We start from the raw sequence: 18776 nt of genomic DNA on the forward strand, positions 1-18776 counted from the left end.
TAGTAGATAAGGATAAACACAAAAGTGCGTTAAGATTTCACTGAAAGCGTAGAATTCATCAACATTTCTAATCTCGTTTTTTTCCCTCTTAAATACAAGTTAAAGAAAGGCAATATAAAAACTGCTACAAAGTGGCAAAGTAAACACTGTTAAAATAAATGCTCACCACTTCCCATGCGTGGATTTAGCATATTTGTTCGTGTCGCCCCCCCCCCCCCCCCGCAAGCAAAGTTCCCCAAACTGATAAAATAATATACATTTCCTTTTTTTTCTCTTCTTTGTTACATGTACTCAACTCGTCAAACATCAACTCATCCCTTGCCTGTAAAAGTCTGCCACCACACCACACATCACCTAAAAGCCTGTAGGGACAACGGCAGGTTATTAAAAAGCCATGAAATTAGAACTCAATATATATATTATATAATATATATATATGAATTCCTTTGATCCTCTCTATGTAGTTTCTAAAAGACGCTCGTTCATGTTTAAGCGGGGGCTCGTCCTCACGGCCCGCCCTCCAGTGCCGTGTCGTCGAAGAACCTGAGCAGGTTCTTTGGTTCGAAGCTCATCCTGGGCACCTGGGCCTCCTGCTCCTCCTCCGCCGCCGGCGCCGGGCCCCATCGGCGCGCGGAGGAGCGGCGGGTCAGGCCGCGCGGCTCCGTGTGGACGGAGGGGCTGAGAGTGGTGGGCGTCAGCCCGGCGCGTCGGCGCGACCCGTCGGTAGAGTGGTAGACGCTGCTGGTGGGGGTTTGTGGGAAGGGAGACACGGGGTCGAGACCTGCTCGGCGGCCGGGCGGCGTCGGGGAGGCGGTGAGAGGAGTGGAGGTGCTGCTGCCTGTAGACAGTCTGGAGCTCAGCCTGTTGACCCAGAGGAACAGACACACGGTGAGCCGCCTCAGCAAGACCTCCACACACATCATCCGCTGGTTCAACCAGGGGTCCTGAGGTCTCAGGGCGTCGCTCACTGCCACACTACAGAAGGTTAACCCTTTACTAGCACACTACCGACGGTTCTGTAGTGTGGCAGTAAAAGGGTTAACCTGCTGTGGTGTGGCAGTGAAAGGCTTAACCTTCTGTGTATTGTGGCACTGAAAGGGTTTACCTTCACTATTCTATTAGGTTAGGTTAGGTTTACTTTATTTGTTCAAGGGGGACAGCGTACATTAATACAACATTTAAGAAAAACGTAAATGCACCCAATTTGAGCCAAAAGGCTCATTTCCATTAGCAGTCCCCCTGCCAGAAGGTACAGGCTAAAATCCTGTGTAAAAAAAGGGTTAGCAATACAAACACTTCTTGAAAAGTGCAAACTAGACTTCAACAGGTGGACATGTCTTCCACTGTCTCTAGTGGGCAGAGTCAATTTAATCAAAATGGTAGTGCTACCAAAGTTTTTATATCTCTTCACCCATATCCCAGTCCTCATTAAGAAGTCGTTCTTTAAGACACTCGATCGATTAATAAGCTCCTTCCTCTGGGGCAATAAGATCCCACGGATGAGGAGATCAATACTACAACTCCCCAAAGAGCTAGGGGGACTGGCACTGCCTAACTTCCAGCACTACTACTGGGCGTGAAACATACACAAACTTTTATATTGGATGAGGGGCACGACACACAACTTAGGCCCGGTGTGGGTCGACCAGGGTTTCCGTTAGAATTTTTTTTTGCAGGTCTGAGTGTCCGGTAGATTTCAATCTACCGGACAAATGGGATAAATTCCGGTCAGAGTTTATTGAGCTTAAAAACAATTGATAGGCCTATATAAAGAATGACATCATCAAGGCATTTATAATATTTTAACTTAAAACTAGACTACTTTTGCGTATATACAGTCATTAATATATTCCAAATAAAATAAGTCCCTCGAGACTGCGTGCTGCTGCCGACTTGAGGTGTCGGTGGGCAGTCTGCCCGACCTTAATAAACAGCAGTCTGTTATAATCACATTTTTATGAGCTAACGAATTCCGTTATATTGGACATTTGTATTAATTATATCAAGCGAAGAACTGAGAAATTTGGCAGAGAGACGGCAACATTATCGTGGGTTTGCGCCGTGATGTATATCTCCACCTCCCAACGACTTGGTGCTGCTGCTCATAATGTCCGGTGAAAATAATTCCCTCTAAGCACAATTTGATTATTTGAATTGTATTAAAATAGGCTAAAATTAAATAGCCTATGCGATGAACGAAACAATCATTACATTTGTCGTTGCTTCACCAAGCAGCCGGTCAATGACATCCTGTGTCAGCGAGCTGGCAGCTGATATATTTACGTGAAGCATGGAGCAGGAGCAGACAGAGCAGAGCAGCGGTGTCAGCAGCGCCCCCACCCAACAGCTGAATTGCCAATGGCTGAATTGGAGTACTGCACCCTGCCAAGCCATGCTTCACGTAAATATATCAGCTGCCAGCTCGCTGACACAGGATGTCATTGACCGGCTGCTTGGTGAAGCAACGACAAATGTAATGATTGTTTCGTTCATCGCATAGGCTATTTAATTTTAGCCTATTTTAATACAATTCAAATAATCTAATTGTGTTTAGAGGGAATTATTTTCACCGGACATTATGACCGGAGAGATTAGATATGTCGGACTTCACCAGATTTTGCCGGTCAAATACCGGTAATTACCGGCTAACGGAAACGCTGGGGTCGACATGGAACTCTCTTCCTCTAGATGCTCTCTTCGCTCTCTGCTGTGCTCCCAACTCCCTATGTCGGTTACTGGACTCTCCGCAAACCCAATGGTGGTCGACATCCACTAAAATTTGGATTCAAATCAGGAAAAGCCTCGGCCACCATAGGGCCTCTGACCTCTCCCCCACTTTTGACAATAATTTATTCCTGCCCTCTTGCACCGATTCTTCCTTTCAAGTCTGGTTTGACAAAGGGATAACCACTTTTAATGATCTCTACGACCAAGGAACTTTCATGTCTTTTCCAGACCTCGTAAAGAAATTCGGCCTTCCCAAATCCCACCCGTTTAGTTTCTTCCAAATTAGGCACTTCACACAGAACCAGAACCCCAAATTCCCTAGTCGGCCCCCTGAAACCCTTATAGACTCACTAATGGTTCTCAACCCGGGAAAAAAACGGCTAATCTCCAACCCGATTCGCTCCGCTACGGATACCCCAGGAACCGGCCCTAAGAACTCGTGGGAGCGGGAGCTGGGAATTGAATTGTCTGATGAGTATTGGAGTTGGGCATTGGACTCTGTCCACTCATCTTCCATCTGTGCGAGACACGGCCTCACACAGTGCAAGGTTATACACAAAGTCCACTATACAAACTCGAGACTCTCTCGAATGTACCCGAACATCTCTGATGCATGGAATAGATGCAAACAATCCCCTGCCGATCACACCCACATGTTCTGGTCCTGCCCCAGCCTTGCCACATTCTGGTCTGACATTTTTTAAACTATCGGCACAGCCTACAACCTTACTATCACCCCTGATCCTCTCGTGGCCTTGTTCGGTGTTCCTCTGCAGCCTCTACCCTCCAAAATATCACATCCTGTTCTTGCCTTCTCCACTTTATTGGCCAGGCGATTTATTCTTTTTAAGTGGAAACATACTCAACCTCCATCTCACAATAGGTGGGTTAAGGAACTACTATTATCTATTAATCTTGAAAAGCTCAGATTCTCCCTCAAAGGCCCTATTGGCTCCCGGAATACCTTTGAGAAGACTTGGAGACCCCTTTTAAAGCACATAGAATCTTGAAATCCCTGCCTGGTTGTGGTTGTTGGTAAAACATATCTTTCATCACAAAAGGTCAGATTTCTGAGGAAGTAAGGCTGGTGGATCACTACTACATCAATCATTACTGATGGATCACTACCACATCAATCATCAGTTTGGTCTTACTCAACCAAGATTTTCTTTGCTGATAAGTAGATTTTTATGTTTTCGAGTTGTCGATGAAATCAACTAATCAATTAGTTAACAAATCCTGTGACTATTAGTTGACTAAGAATGTCTTTAGACGAGGCCTGGCGGCATGGTGGTTTAGTGGTTAACACTGTCGCCTCACAGCTAGAAGGTCCAGGGTTCGATTCCCGCTTGGGGACCAGGTTTCCACGTTGCCAGCCAATTCCAGGTACCCCCGCAGCCCCTATCTGCTCCCGGCTGCCCTTGGGGGGGGAAGGCCAGCTGGATGGGTCAAGTGCAGAGACTCAATCGCATCCAATGCCCAACTAATTGCATAGCATGTGTGTGTGTTCCTGTGTGTGTGCCACCCATCGCATGTGTGTGTCTGCCTGCATGCTGAATAAAGACTTCTCCAAAGTCCAGTTATTATTATTATTCTTTACCTGTGTGAGAACACGGCAGGGGAGCTCTCCGAGACCAGGGGCTCTGGCAGAAAATCTCCATTGTCTTCCTCGGGACATCCAGAGTCGAGAGACGGAGTGAAGTCGGCCTCGCAGACGTCCTTGGGTGGCGTGCAGGGCAGCGCGGAGGTCCAGCCAGAGAGGAACGGCAAGTGGAGAGACGAGAGGACCCTCCAGCCGCAGGACACTATGGACTAGGAGAGAAAGGACACACTATGGACTAGGAGAGAAAGACTATGGACCAGGAGAGAAAGGACACTATGGACTAGGAGAGAAAGGACACTATGGACTAGGAGAGAAAGGACACTATGGACTAGGAGAGAAAGGACACTATGGACTAGGAGAGAAAGGACACTATGGACCAGGAGAGAAAGGACACTATGGACTAGGAGAGAAAGGACACTATGGACTAGGAGAGAAAGGACACTATGGACTAGGAGAGAAAGGACACTATGGACTAGGAGAGAAAGGACACTATGGACTAGGAGAGAGAACACTATGGACCAGGAGAGAAAGGACACTATGGACTGTGGGGTAGTGTGGGGGGGGGGGGGGGTCATCCCTATGTTCCCCGGGCTCTATGTTCCCCGGGTTCTATGTTCCCTGATTGATTGATTGAAAATTGTATTAATGTCCGCCTTGTTTCGAACTGGTTAAGCTTGGCGACTCTTTCGAAGTTGGTTAAGGTTAGAGTTTGGAATCAGGGCTGGTGGTCTATCGCCATGCTCTAAAGATAAACTCTAAGCATAACCGACTATCTATCTCTACCGGGGAACATAGGACCCGGGGAACATAGACATGCTCCCGTGTGGGGTCACCAAAAATAAAAAATAAAAATAAAATGGGGTTGTGGTATAAAAATGTTTGAGAACCTCTGTTCTAAAACGCTCCTTGGACTCACCTGGCAGAGGGAGACCAGCGTGAGCACGACCTCACGGAGGAGGAGGGAGACGCGCCTCCTCCGCCGGTGTCCCCTGACCACGGGGAGCGAGAGGAGCTGGGCGGCGGTGGCCCTCTGGCAGGGGTCGGGGGTCAGCATCATCCTCAGGACCGTCTGCAGCTCGGAGGACAGGGCTGCAGAAACATCAACAGTAGGGAGTTCACACAGGCTGCGGCGCCGATGACGAGCCAGACGTGAGCGGGTGTCGAGTGGAGGTGGGAACGTTACCATTGGTGAACTCTGGGGGCAGGTAGCCTTGTCTCAGCATCTGCCAGCCTGCGCCTCCTTTAGGGACCTCCATGTTGCAGGCCAGCTCCAGTATGGACACGCCCAGGCTGAATGAAAACAATAGACACACACCCAGGCTGAATGAAAACAATAGACACACCCAGGCTGAATGAAAACAATGGACACGCCCAGCCAGGCTGAATGAAAACAATGGACACGCCCAGCCAGGCTGAATGAAAACAATAGACACGCCCAGCCAGGCTGAATGAAAACAATAGACACGCCCCAGGCTGAATGAAAACAATGGACACGCCCAGCCAGGCTGAATGAAAACAATGGACACGCCCAGCCAGGCTGAATGAAAACAATAGACACGCCCCAGGCTGAATGAAAACAATGGACACGCCCAGCCAGGCTGAATGAAAACAATAGACACGCCCCAGGCTGAATGAAAACAATAGACACGCCCCAGGCTGAATGAAAACAATGGACACGCCCAGGCTGAATGAAAACAATTGACACGCCCAGGCTGAATGAAAACAATGGACACGCCCAGCCAGGCTGAATGAAAACAATGGACACGCCCCAGGCTGAATGAAAACAATGGACACGCCCCAGGCTGAATGAAAACAATGGACACGCCCCAGGCTGAATGAAAACAATTGACACGCCCAGGCTGAATGAAAACAATGCACACCCCAGGCTGAATGAAAACAATAGACACGCCCAGGCTGAATGAAAACAATACACACCCCAGGCTGAATGAAAACAATAGACACGCCCAGGCTGAATGAAAACAATGGACACGCCCCAGGCTGAATGAAAACAATGGACACACACCCAGGCTGAATGAAAACAATGGACACACACCCAGGCTGAATGAAAACAATGGACACACACCCAGGCTGAATGAAAACAATGGACACGCCCAGGCTGAATGAAAACAATGGACACGCCCCAGGCTGAATGAAAACAATGGACACACCCCAGGCTGAATGAAAACAATGGACACACACCCAGGCTGAATGAAAACAATGGACACGCCCCAGGCTGAATGAAAACAATGGACACGCCCCAGGCTGAATGAAAACAATGGACACACCCAGGCTGAATGAAAACCGACCTATCTCAAACCCTGCCCTCTCTTCTCGATCCTCCGATCACTAGAACATTTCAGAAAACTACAGTTGTGATTGGAGGATGGAGATAAGGGGGCGAGGTCTGAGACGAGTCTATTATAAAAAACAAAAATTATCTGAGTCACAACAAGGGGCATCATTTCTAGTTTTCACATTAAACGCTGATGTTCTGTTTACAGCAAGTCAACTACTCTGAGACACTGAGACAGTACTAGTTAGTTAGTTACCTGAAGACATCAGCAGCAAATCTGAGACAGTACTACCGGTAGTTAGTTAGTTACCTGAAGACATCAGCAGCAGATCTGAGACAGTACTAGTTAGTTAGTTACCTGAAGACATCAGCAGCAGATCTGAGACAGTACTAGTTAGTTAGTTACCTGAAGACATCAGCAGAAGATCTGAGACAGTACTAGTTAGTTAGTTAACTGAAGACATCAGCAGCAGATCTGAGACAGTACTAGTTAGTTAGTTACCTGAAGACATCAGCAGCAGATCTGAGACAGTACTAGTTAGTTAGTTACCTGAAGACATCAGCAGCAGATCTGAGACAGTACTAGTTAGTTAGTTACCTGAAGACATCAGCAGCAGATCTGAGACAGTACTAGTTAGTTAGTTACCTGAAGACATCAGCAGCAGATCTGAGACAGTACTAGGGCTGGGAACCACCAGAGGCCTCACAATACGATATTATCACGATACTTAAGTCACGACTCACGACACGGTAGTATTGCGATTCAAAATATATTGCGATATGCTGAGTATTGCGATATTAATATTGCGATTTATTAGCTTTTTTCAACTGCAAAGAAAAACTTTGTCAACATGGTTTATCTAATAATAAAATAAAGTCTTCAGTCTGCTCATCTCACTTCAATCATTTTTATTGCAGCAAATGGGATTTTCTCAAGCAGACGGATGTCAACACTGTAATCTGTGTTGCATGTACCTGACAAACCGTTTGTAATACAGTCATATTCCAACTTAACTGAATGCACACACATGTGCGTGTGTGTGGACTACTGTACTATTACAGGTATTTAAATGAACAATGCAACTTCCGTATAAAAAAAAAAAAAAAAAATCGATACTTGGCGTCCTTGTATCGATACAGTATCGCCACGCAAAGTATTGCGATACTATATCGATATTTCCCCCCACCACTAGACAGTACTAGTTAGTTAGTTACCTGAAGACGTCGGCAGCAGGGCCGTACCCCCCGCTGAGCAGCTCGGGGGCCATGTAGCGGGGGTCTCCCTCCTGGGGGTCCTCCTTCTCCGCCGTGCCGCCCCCCGGGAGCTCCAGCAGCAGGCCGAAGTCGCCCAGCTTGAGGCGTCCGGAGCGCGTGAGGAAGACGTTGGCGGGCTTGAGGTCCAGGTGGGCGAAGCCTCGCGAGTGCAGGTGGTGCAGCGCGGAGAGGAGGTCACACAGGTAGCTCCACGCCGCAGCCTCGTCTGGAGAGGATGAACTTTGAACTTTAATCACCTTTAAAAAGGTGCTGTAGATAACAGGGCACAACTTGTGCAAGCTAGCCTAGCTTAGCACAAATGAATGGAAGCGGATACGGACCAGCTAGCCTAGCTGTTGGCCAAAAACACCTCTTCCCCGAAGTTTTAAGCTAGGCTAGTAGTCCATATCTGCTTCCATTCATTTGTGCTAAGCTAGGCTAGCTTGCAGCAGGATAGCTTGCTTTCAACTGAACGCACGGAGAGGAAACTGGTATCTGTCTTCTTGTCCGACTCTGGAGAAGACGGTGGGCACATTTCCCACAATGTCGGCGTGTTCCTTTAAAGACCGGGGACGACTCGAAGATAATTACTATTTCAAAAGTAACGGTGGAACAGGATCTCCAAACATGCATATCGTCACTTTCTTAAAATAATGACTTACGTCACTTTGAGGAAAATTATGTTTTTGCCTGAGTCACCTCTTCATGACGCTGGCACCTCTGGTCAAATTTCCTACATCCTTGTGGCAATACCCACTCATTCACACACCGATGCAAGGTGCCGACCTGCACATCTGGAGCAGTTAGGGGTTAAAGTGTCTTGCTCAAGGACACTTCGACACGCTGGCCGGGAATCGAACCGGGAACCTCCGGATTACCAGACGACTGCTCTACCTCCTGAGCCACTGTCGCCCCCGTTCCTGTTCCTACCCAGTTTTGAAATGATTAATAAATAAATATAATATATTCTATATTTGGTTCAGTTTATTCTGTTTTTATTCAAAACACGACATAAGACATTATTTTAAGAAGGTGACGATGCGGGACGTTCCAGAACCAGGAGGCTACAGACCTACAGGAGGCTCGGGCGGTCAGGTGGCGTAGCGGAGATTGCGCTCGTCACCAATGCAAGAGGCTGCGGTCTCGACTCCCGGAGTCAGCATTGCCTGGGGCTTGGGCCGGTCGTCATACTAACTCGTTTGGCTGGGTTAGGGGGAGGGAAGCCGTGGGTGGTAATCTGGCGTTGTGGACAGCGACACCTACAGGTCAGGTCTGGGCGCCTGCTCAGCGAAAGACAGGAAATGGTTACACTTCACCAATGAGAGTCCTCGCTGCCAGGTGAAAAGAGAGCCGCTGGCTGTCTCCACATGTGTCGGAGGAAGCATGTGGTAGACTTCAGGGTTCCCTTGTACCAACCAGTAGGAGGAACATGCGCACAACAACCAGGTAGGGGAGGGGGGGGAATTGGCATAACGACTAAATTGGGACGGGGAGACAAATAGAAAATCGGGCCGGAGAAAGAGGATTAAAAAAAGCCCTACAGGAGGCTACAGACCTGGGACAGGGGGCTGGTTCTCCGCATGCAGCAGCAGGCTGGTGCAGCAGAGCTCCGTCTGGATGTAGAGCCGGCCGGCCTCCTCCCAGGCGGCCAGGAAGCCCAGGATGTGCGGGTGGGCGGGCAGACGCTCGTGGTTCCTGGCCTCCCTCACGCTCCGGTTCCGCTCGCCGGCGCCCCTGAAGCGATTCACCGAGCGCTTGACCGCGTAGTGCCGGCCGTCCTTGTGGCTCAGCACCTAGGAAAATAAAAATAAAACACTCAGGGCTCTGCTCTGCTCTGGCTGCTATTCAGGGCTCTCTCTCTCTGAGACAAAGGTCTTTGTCACTGGGAGGAAACAGACTCAGACATCCCAACTTCTCATTTGTGGATTTTCCTTTTGCTAAACGGCAGCATCTGTTGAAATGTAGAACAATGTTCTCAGTGTTATTATACACGTTAGACTTCCATTGTTTCTTCATTTGCGATTTGACTGTAAGGTAATGATATTAATACTTGTTTACAGAGACTACTCTCTCAGGGGCAGAGGTAGAGACTCTCAGGGGCAGAAGTAGAGACTCTCAGGGGCAGAAGTAGAGACTCTCAGGGGCAGAGGTAGAGACTCTCAGGGGCAGAGGTAGAGACTCTCAGGGGCAGAGGTACAGACTCTCTCAGGGGCAGAGGTACAGACTCTCAGGGGCAGAGGTACAGACTCTCTCAGGGGCAGAGGTACAGACTCTCTCAGGGGCAGAGGTACAGACTCTCAGGGGCAGAGGTAGAGACTCTCAGGGGCAGAGGTAGAGACTCTCAGGGGCAGAGGTAGAGACTCTCAGGGGCAGAGGTAGAGACTCTCAGGGGCAGAGGTAGAGACTCTCAGGGGCAGAGGTAGAGACTCTCAGGGGCAGAGGTAGAGACTCTCAGGGGCAGAGGTAGAGACTACCAGGGGCAGAGGTACAGACTCTCTCAGGGGCAGAGGTACAGACTCTCTCAGGGGCAGAGGTACAGACTCTCAGGGGCAGAGGTAGAGACTCTCTCAGGGGCAGAGGTACAGACTCTCTCAGGGGCAGAGGTAGAGACTCTCTCAGGGGCAGAGGTACAGACTCTCTCAGGGGCAGAGGTACAGACTCTCTCAGGGGCAGAGGTACAGACTCTCTCAAGGGCAGAGGTACAGACTCTCTCAGGGGCAGAGGTACAGACTCTCAGGGGCAGAGGTACAGACTCTCTCAGGGGCAGAGGTACAGACTCTCTCAGGGGCAGAGGTAGAGACTCTCAGGGGCAGAGGTAGAGACTCTCAGGGGCAGAGGTAGAGACTCTCAGGGGCAGAGGTAGAGACTCTCAGGGGCAGAGGTAGAGACTCTCAGGGGCAGAGGTAGAGACTCTCAGGGGCAGAGGTAGAGACTCTCAGGGGCAGAGGTAGAGACTCTCAGGGGCAGAGGTAGAGACTACCAGGGGCAGAGGTAGAGACTCTCAGGGGCAGAGGTACAGACTCTCTCAGGGGCAGAGGTAGAGACTCTCAGGGGCAGAGGTACAGACTCTCTCAGGGGCAGAGGTAGAGACTACCAGGGGCAGAGGTACAGACTCTCTCAGGGGCAGAGGTACAGACTCTCTCAGGGGCAGAGGTACAGACTCTCTCAGGGGCAGAGGTACAGACTCTCTCAAGGGCAGAGGTAAAGACTATCTCTGCATGTATATCAGCAAGTTACATTTAAGACTCGACATTTTAATGCCACAGTTTAATTAAATGTAAGGCCAATTTTGCAATAGAAAAAGTGTGAAAGTATAAGGTATTTATAAAGAGTATATTTATAAAGAGTAAATATACACACATCAGTTCAAAATTATCAATAAGGCAAAATGACAATAACTGCCGACTTAAAAGTTAGGCTCGTGTAATGTCGCCAAACAGCGCCCCCTAGGCAAAAGGCTTGGTACTGCACTTTATTTTTTTTCCCTCTTTTTTTCCGATTTTTCTCCCATCCCACTGTTAGTCGTTATGCCAATTCCCAACCCCCTTCCTGGTTGTTGCGCACTTTCCCCCTACTGTTGGTCCGAGAGGCCGGAGACTGTCACATGTTTTCCTCCGACGCATGTGCAGCCAGCCGGCAGCCAGCCTGGCCGTGCAGATTCTCACTGGGAGAGTAACGTGTGGAAGGTCGCACTACCTCTCTCCAGATCCTTCCCTCGCTGAGCAGGCGCCCCGACCGAACTGTAGGGGTCGCTGTCCACGACGCCCAGGACCCACCCGCCAGCTTTCCCCACCCCCTAATACTGCCAATTGTATTAGTGTGAACGGCCAGCCAAGCTGGTGACAACGCCGGGAGCTGGATTCGAACACGCGAACCCAGCGTCTCCAGTGTTGGTGACGAACGCAATCTCCGCTACGCCACCTGACTGCCCGGTACTGCACTTTTAAAACATGTTTTGGTCCGATGTGTGGGATGGGGTTGAGGGAGCTGGGGGGGGGGGGGGTGAGATAGGAGACGGGAGGGGTTGTTATTACTGACAACACCTCAGGCTCTGCCAAGAGAGGTCTGGAGACATTCACAGTATAATAAGTTACTAAACTCCAACCCACACACCAGACCAAAACAACATGTTTTACAAAGTGCAGTGCTAGCTCTTTAGCCCAGAGGTCGCTGTTTGACGGCATTACAGATTCGACATTTGTCCAAATATGTTTAATGTGAAAAAAAATACAGTTGTCCTTAACACTTTTTCAGTGCCCAGCAGGGGGCGCACGATTTAGTGCTTGAATGCCCACCATCCACTTCAATGTTAGCGTTAATATCGCCTAATCTATGTCTTAAATTATGGCTATGTGTCTAATCTGCCCGTCGCTTATCAATGACTCATTTTCCAGTCAACATTGTCGAAGCGGATTGTTTTTTTATCGGTTAATTTCCGTTTTATAGCATCTTGAAAAGCCCTCGTTTAAGGAAAATAAAAATATTCCATAATAAACGGAATATTCTAGAATACACAAAAAAAATCGAATTTTTCGGCCTATTTATGAATCCTTTTCAAATAAAGGCTAGATTATCGATAGTATATGTGTACTTATGCACGCTATATAAGCGATCTGATATCTGATCTGATATATTGTCCTAATATACTAACCTACACTGTAGCACTCAACACTTTGATGAACATTGTTACTCAGCTGATAGAGTTGTGCCCTTCCTGATGACTTGTCGTACAGAACTTGTAAGTCGCTTTGGATAAAAGCGTCAGCTAAATGACTAAATGGAAATGTACTACACTAGTAGGCTATGGCTATGTTACTAGGCTATGTTACTCTATTTCATTAGCACTAAAAGTGAATTTTTCTTTATTGCATCAGAAACTTCAGAATGTTATCTTTCAAAAGAGACCAGGCTCATGCATTTGCTATAAATAAGTATAAAGGTATAGTATTTTGGTTTCCAAAAAAAAGTATGCAGTCCTCAAGTTCAAGTTCATGCCTGAATTTCCCCAAGGGGATCAATAAAGGAATATCTTATCTTATCTTATCTTAAGTACAAAAAAAAGGCCACCAGTAAAGAGACCCTGGCCATAACATAACCCCTCTCCCACAGCAGCAGGTCAGCGAGGCTCACCAGTAAAGAGACCCTGACCATAACATAACCCCTCTCCCACAGCAGCAGGTCAGCGAGGCTCACCAGTAAAGAGACCCTGGGTCCCTGGCCATAACATAACCCCTCTCCGACAGCAACAGGTCAGCGAGGCTCACCAGTAAAGAGACCCTGGGTCCCTGGCCATAACATAACCCCTCTCCGACAGCAACAGGTCAGCGAGGCTCACCAGTAAAGAGACCCTGGCCATAACATAACCCCTCTCCCACAGCAGCAGGTCAGCTAGGCTCACCAGTAAAGAGACCCTGGGTCCCTGGCCATAACATAACCCCTCTCCGACAGCAACAGGTCAGCGAGGCTCACCAGTAAAGAGACCCTGGCCATAACATAACCCCTCTCCGACAGCAACAGGTCAGCGAGGCTCACCAGTAAAGAGACCCTGGCCATAACATAACCCCTCTCCCACAGCAGCAGGTCAGCGAGGCTCACCAGTAAAGAGACCCTGGCCATAACATAACCCCATCTCCCACAGCAGCAGGTCAGCGAGGCTCACCAGTAAAGAGACCCTGGCCATAACATAACCCCATCTCCCACAGCAGCAGGTCAGCGAGGCTCACCAGTAAAGAGACCCTGGCCATAACATAACCCCATCTCCCACAGCAGCAGGTCAGCGAGGCTCACCAGTAAAGAGACCCTGGCCATAACATAACCCCATCTCCCACAGCAGCAGGTCAGCGAGGCTCACCAGTAAAGAGACCCTGGCCATAACATAACCCCTCTCCCACAGCAGCAGGTCAGCGAGGCTCACCTTGTAGACTTCTCCGAAGGAGCCCCTACCCAGCAGCCCCAGGTTGGTGAAGCACTGGCTGAAGTAGGACTGCCGTTTGTCGGCGTCGTAGAGGGAGGCCGGCGGGTCAGACTCCATGAGGGAGTGGGAGAGGGGGGTCCAGGGGGGCGCGGCCACGCGGCCTCGCTGGGGGAACACGCGGCTCACCAGGGGGCAGCCCTTGGACGGCGGGCGCGGGGGCTGAGAGTACGAGAGGTGGGCGGGAGACGAGGCGGACAAGGCGGACGGCGAGTAGGAGAAGGGCAGGCGTCGTCTTTTGGCCGAGAAGGACTGCTCCGCGTAGGAGAAGTGGGCGGGGAGAGGGAGGGGCGTGGTGGCCATCACGGTTTCCATGGCTACCGGGGACATGGCGCAGTGAGTGTTCTTCAAGTCAAGGCTGTGTCGGCTGCTGTTATCTGTAGGCAGTGAGCTGCAAGATTCAAAGAGAAGTGTTATTAGATTAGATTCTAATGTATTGTCATCATGCAGCACAAGTACAGTACAACAAAACGAAGTTTGGTGCCCAAATGCAATAGTAATATCCAATGTACAGGTGATTAAACTGGGTATAAAATATATAAATTAGTACTACTGATAAATTGTGCTAATCAGATGTGTTGTAGTATTAATATGTGTACAGTGATACAGTCAGGTGTAAAGACAGTATGGTAAGTCATACTGGCCAGCAGTGTAACTAGTAAGAGTAGGTAAGGGATATGTACAGATATAGATATAGTATCTACAGATATGTAAAAAGGATTATATGCAGGTATATACAAACATAAGGTAAGAGTGAATATACGTATATATACAGCATTATTGTGCTATCATACAGTTATATGCAGGTGTATAAGTAGGTATATAGAAGGATTGTATGCAGACCTATTCAGTACATTCCTTTTTTTTTATCTACTTTTTCTCCCATTTTCTATTTTTCTCCCATCCCAATTTCGTATCGTCCAATTCTACCCTCCCCTGTCTCGAACGCTGTTAGGCCACGCCTCCCACAAGCCGGCTGCAATGTGGACTAAGCCTTACATCACGTGTCCCCTCCGGTACTCGAGGAAGCAGCAGTCGCATCTTTTCACCTGCACAGCGCGATCTCTCAGCGTCGGGGGTCTGCGTTTGGAGGGCACGCCGCCCCCGTCGCTTCCTGATTCTGCTGCGCAGGCGCACCAACCGACCTGTAGGAGTCGCTGTCCACAACGTCCGATCCCCACCCATCAGCTTAGGGCTGGGCGATATAACGATAACGATAAATATCGCGATATATTTTAATAATCGATATCGAATATCGAAATTAAAAAAAAATCGATTTTTTTTTTTTTTTTTTTTTTTTTACCTGCAACAGGGCAGTTTTAAAACCAGAGACAGTGGACAGACTTGTCTTTCTTGCCTGCAACTTAAAGTAATGGCTTTGCTTGTCCAAATGACAATACTGACCAAATTCAGATTTATTTTTCTCTTGTCCATTTATTTTGTTTGCTTTCTAATTTAAAATACATTTTGAAACCGTCTGTACACAGTAGGCTATGTGTGCTAGCAGAGCTAGACTCCAGTCACGAGTCACAGTGCACATGTGCGGTGGTTTGTCCACCAAAAAAGCGCCAAAAGATAGAAAATAAACTAGCAGAGCCAGAACTGTTCAACTCCTCTGGAGCCACAGCCAGCAGAGAAGCCGGTTTACTTTAGCTTTTAAACCAGCTGCAGCCTGAGAACTGGAGTGTGAGGGGATGTAACACTAAAGATGGCGGCAATGACAAAGAATTGCTGCAAAATAAACATACAAAAAAAAAAAAAAAAATTTAGTTTTTTTTATACTTATAACAATTCGATAATTATCGATATCGAGAAATAAAATAAAATTATCATATCGTTATCGCGATATGATTTTTTTCCATATCGCCCAGCCCTACATCAGCTTGCCACCCCCTAATACTGCCAATTGTATTAGTATGAACGACCAGCCAAGCTGATAGCAATGCGGAGAGCTGGGCTCGAACCCAGCATCTCCTGCATTGGTGGTGAGCGCCTTGCCCACTGCACCACCTAGCCGCTCCTATTCAGTACATTCCTAATAAATATATATATATATATATGCTGTAAATATAAATATATATGTATGGTAGATACTATTGTACATGCGATCATACAGAGTTATATGGGTAGACTATTGTATGAGGTGGGTAGTTATGGTTATTATGATTACAGTGTATGGCAGTTGTAGACAGTGAAAACAGTAGGTAGGTATAAATAGGCAACAGTTTCCTACTAGGAAAAATTCAATAAAACGACACGTCAACTCTGAGTTCCTAGTCGGTATGATTTCTCAACCCCCAGCTCAAGCCTCAGCGTCATGAAACATCATTTCAACATGGCCACCCACATCGTATAAACATTAATGTTGTTATTAACTGTTCTAAGAGTACATTTGGAAGTATATTAGCTATATGTCATCGTCATTTTTTTTTAGTGTGAGCATCCATGTTTTCCGGCTTTGTAGCTCGAATGCACAGAGATGATGAGTTTACAACTTCCCACCTCTGGTAAGGAATGCAGCATCATCATGCGTTCATCCGTCCTCGTCAGCTCATGAAGTCGTAATTTACCAAGTTTACCAACAGGAAGTTGTCGAGGAAGAACGGCTGACCAAGTGGTAAACTACCAAGTGGTAAATAGTACCAGTGATAAACTACCAAGTGGTAAATACCAGTGGTAAACTACCAAATGGTCAAATACCAGTGATAAACTACCTAGTGGTAAATACCAGTGATTAACTACCTAGTGGTAAATACCAATGGTAAACTACCAAATGGTAAAATACCAGTAATAAACTACCTAGTGGTAAATACCAGTGATAAACTACCAAGTGGTAAATACCAGTGATAAACTACCAAGTGGTAAATACCAGTGATTAACACTTTGACTGCCACTCACGGCTAATCTCGGGTTTACGATAGTTACGTTGAAAGCCACTCATAAGATTTCTCAGATTTTTTTTTTTTTTAGCGGTCTGAAATCATATCGCATCACGCGAGCCTACCCTAGCCTACCCAAGGGCCGCCGGCGATCAGATGTGAAAAAAGCACCCCCTATCGTCTCCCAGATGGTAAATGGTAAATGGAATGGACTCAATGAAAATGGATGGGGGGGAAAAAATATTCCAGTCCACATTTTCCAGTCCATTGATGCAGCCGGGGTTACCAGAGTTCATCCTGGAGCCTCTGAGCCGCGGAGAATCATGTGTTCTACTGTATACACGTTGGATCTATACACTTATCTATTTTTTCTAATGGTGATCAGGAATTGGAATATACCATTTGGATACCATCTGATGTCAGGTAAGGAATCTATGTTATCAGTGTTAGGATAATCAGACTCGTTTTCGAGGAGATATAAGCTTTTTTCTGATATGTGCTCTATTGGTTTCACTGTAAAATCCATGAGAAAATGAAAACGGCTATTATCAGCACGCGCCTCGAACGTGCGTGCGTGCACATATACTATCGATCATCTAGCGTTTATTTGAAAACGATTCATAAATAGGAAGACAAATATCAACGTTCTGGAATATTCCAGTAAAAGGCGATTATCACAGAATGGGCTGTTTTTCACCTGAAAACGGGCGCTTTTCAAAATGCTCTCAAACGTAAATGAAGCGATAAAAAAACAATCTGCCTTGACAACACTGACTGGAAAATGATTCTTTGATAAGCGACGGGCAGATTAGACACATAGCCATAATTTAAAACATAGATTAGGCGATATTAACGTTAACATTGGCGCCGATGGTGGCATTCAAGCACTAAGTCGTGCGCCCCCTGGTGGCACTGAAAGTGTTAACTACCAAGTGGTAAATACCAGTGATAAACTACCAAGTGGTAAATACCAGTGATAAACTACCAAGTGGTAAATACCAGTGGTAAACTACCAAATGGTAAAATACCAGTGATTAACTACCTAGTGGTAAACTACCAGTGATTAACTACCAAGTGGTAAATGCCAGTGATAAACTACCAAGTGGTAAAATACCAGTGATAAACTACCTAGTGGTAAATACCAGTGATTAACTACCTAGTGGTAAATAGTAATACCAATGGTAAACTACCAAATGGTAAACTACCAGTGATAAACTATGTTCACACACATATCGATTGAAGTTTCCTAGACCATGGAAATAACATATTGGATTTCTTGATTTGGGTGGCGTTGCCCTTTAAGAGTTTGAAGTTGAACTGCGTGAGTGTACAGTTTCTGTACAGTTTCTTCCCCTTCGGATGGATATCTTTTTTATGATCTCTTTTTACTACACAGTTCTGTATGTCGTATAATTATGTCATAAATGTCACTATGAATTGAAAATGGGGGACCCTGATGTAAACAAGACGAAAGTCTTCTCTGGTCTGCATCCCCCTTAACAATTGTATGTATTGAGCTGTACTGTACCCATTCTGCAATCTGTTAATAAAGTTTTCAATCAATCAATCAAGTGTAAGTGTGTGACGTGTGTCAATACGCGTCATCTGACAAACCAGCTGGCACGTCAACACTCATTATCATAAACACGGGCTAACAGAGTTGAGAGCAATGTATCGTATTTTATAGCATAATTATCGTTAGCTATGCAACTTACACAAAACGGCCACATAATAATAAGTTACCCACCGTTAATGTCGCTTCACACGCTGCTACTGAAGACGTCTTCTCCTCCAGACACTCTGGACAATAATTCGGCTAATGTCAACAACCTTACCTCGCTGACATTATAGTCATAACAAGTAACGTTAGCTAACGTCACACAACAAGGTTCGCCGATTCTACCAGTTAAAAAATAAAAACTATCACATCTCCTGGCTAGTAGTGTTGTTAAATAAATCTGCTAATGTTGACGTTAATCAAGTATTCTCGGTGAAAACACACGAGTCCTTTCAGCGCCAGACAGACAGACACAGCAGCAGCAGCAGCAG

General features: G+C 47.0%; 1 protein-coding gene across 1 annotated transcript; it reads right to left on the reverse strand.

Moving 5' to 3' along the window:
- Positions 1-217: 217 nt before the first annotated feature.
- On the reverse strand, positions 218-18776 carry pkmyt1 (protein kinase, membrane associated tyrosine/threonine 1). The gene is made up of 8 exons (XM_084322478.1): positions 18475-18776; positions 13792-14239; positions 9433-9670; positions 7839-8103; positions 5514-5620; positions 5247-5419; positions 4328-4539; positions 218-861 (listed from the first exon to the last, which is right to left on the reverse strand). The coding sequence occupies exons 2-8, from the start codon at positions 14176-14178 to the stop codon at positions 507-509; spliced, it is 1737 nt and encodes a 578-aa protein (XP_084178604.1). The 5' UTR covers positions 14179-14239; positions 18475-18776; the 3' UTR covers positions 218-506.

The sequence above is a fragment of the Notolepis coatsorum genome (assembly GCF_963971535.1).
Source record: "Notolepis coatsorum genome assembly, chromosome: 10".
Lineage (NCBI taxonomy): Eukaryota > Metazoa > Chordata > Actinopteri > Aulopiformes > Paralepididae > Notolepis > Notolepis coatsorum.

Excerpts from the sequence above, each read along its gene's own strand:
- pkmyt1 (XM_084322478.1), bottom strand. The coding sequence starts at position 14,178 with ATGTCCCCGGTAGCCATGGAAACCGTGATGGCCACCACGCCCCTCCCT. Across the intron at positions 5,420-5,513 it reads GCCCCCAGAGTTCACCAATG|CCCTGTCCTCCGAGCTGCAG; the intron begins GTAACGTTCCCA and ends ATGTTTCTGCAG. Across the intron at positions 862-4,327 it reads CCTGCCGTGTTCTCACACAG|GCTGAGCTCCAGACTGTCTA; the intron begins GTAAAGAATAAT and ends CTGGGTCAACAG.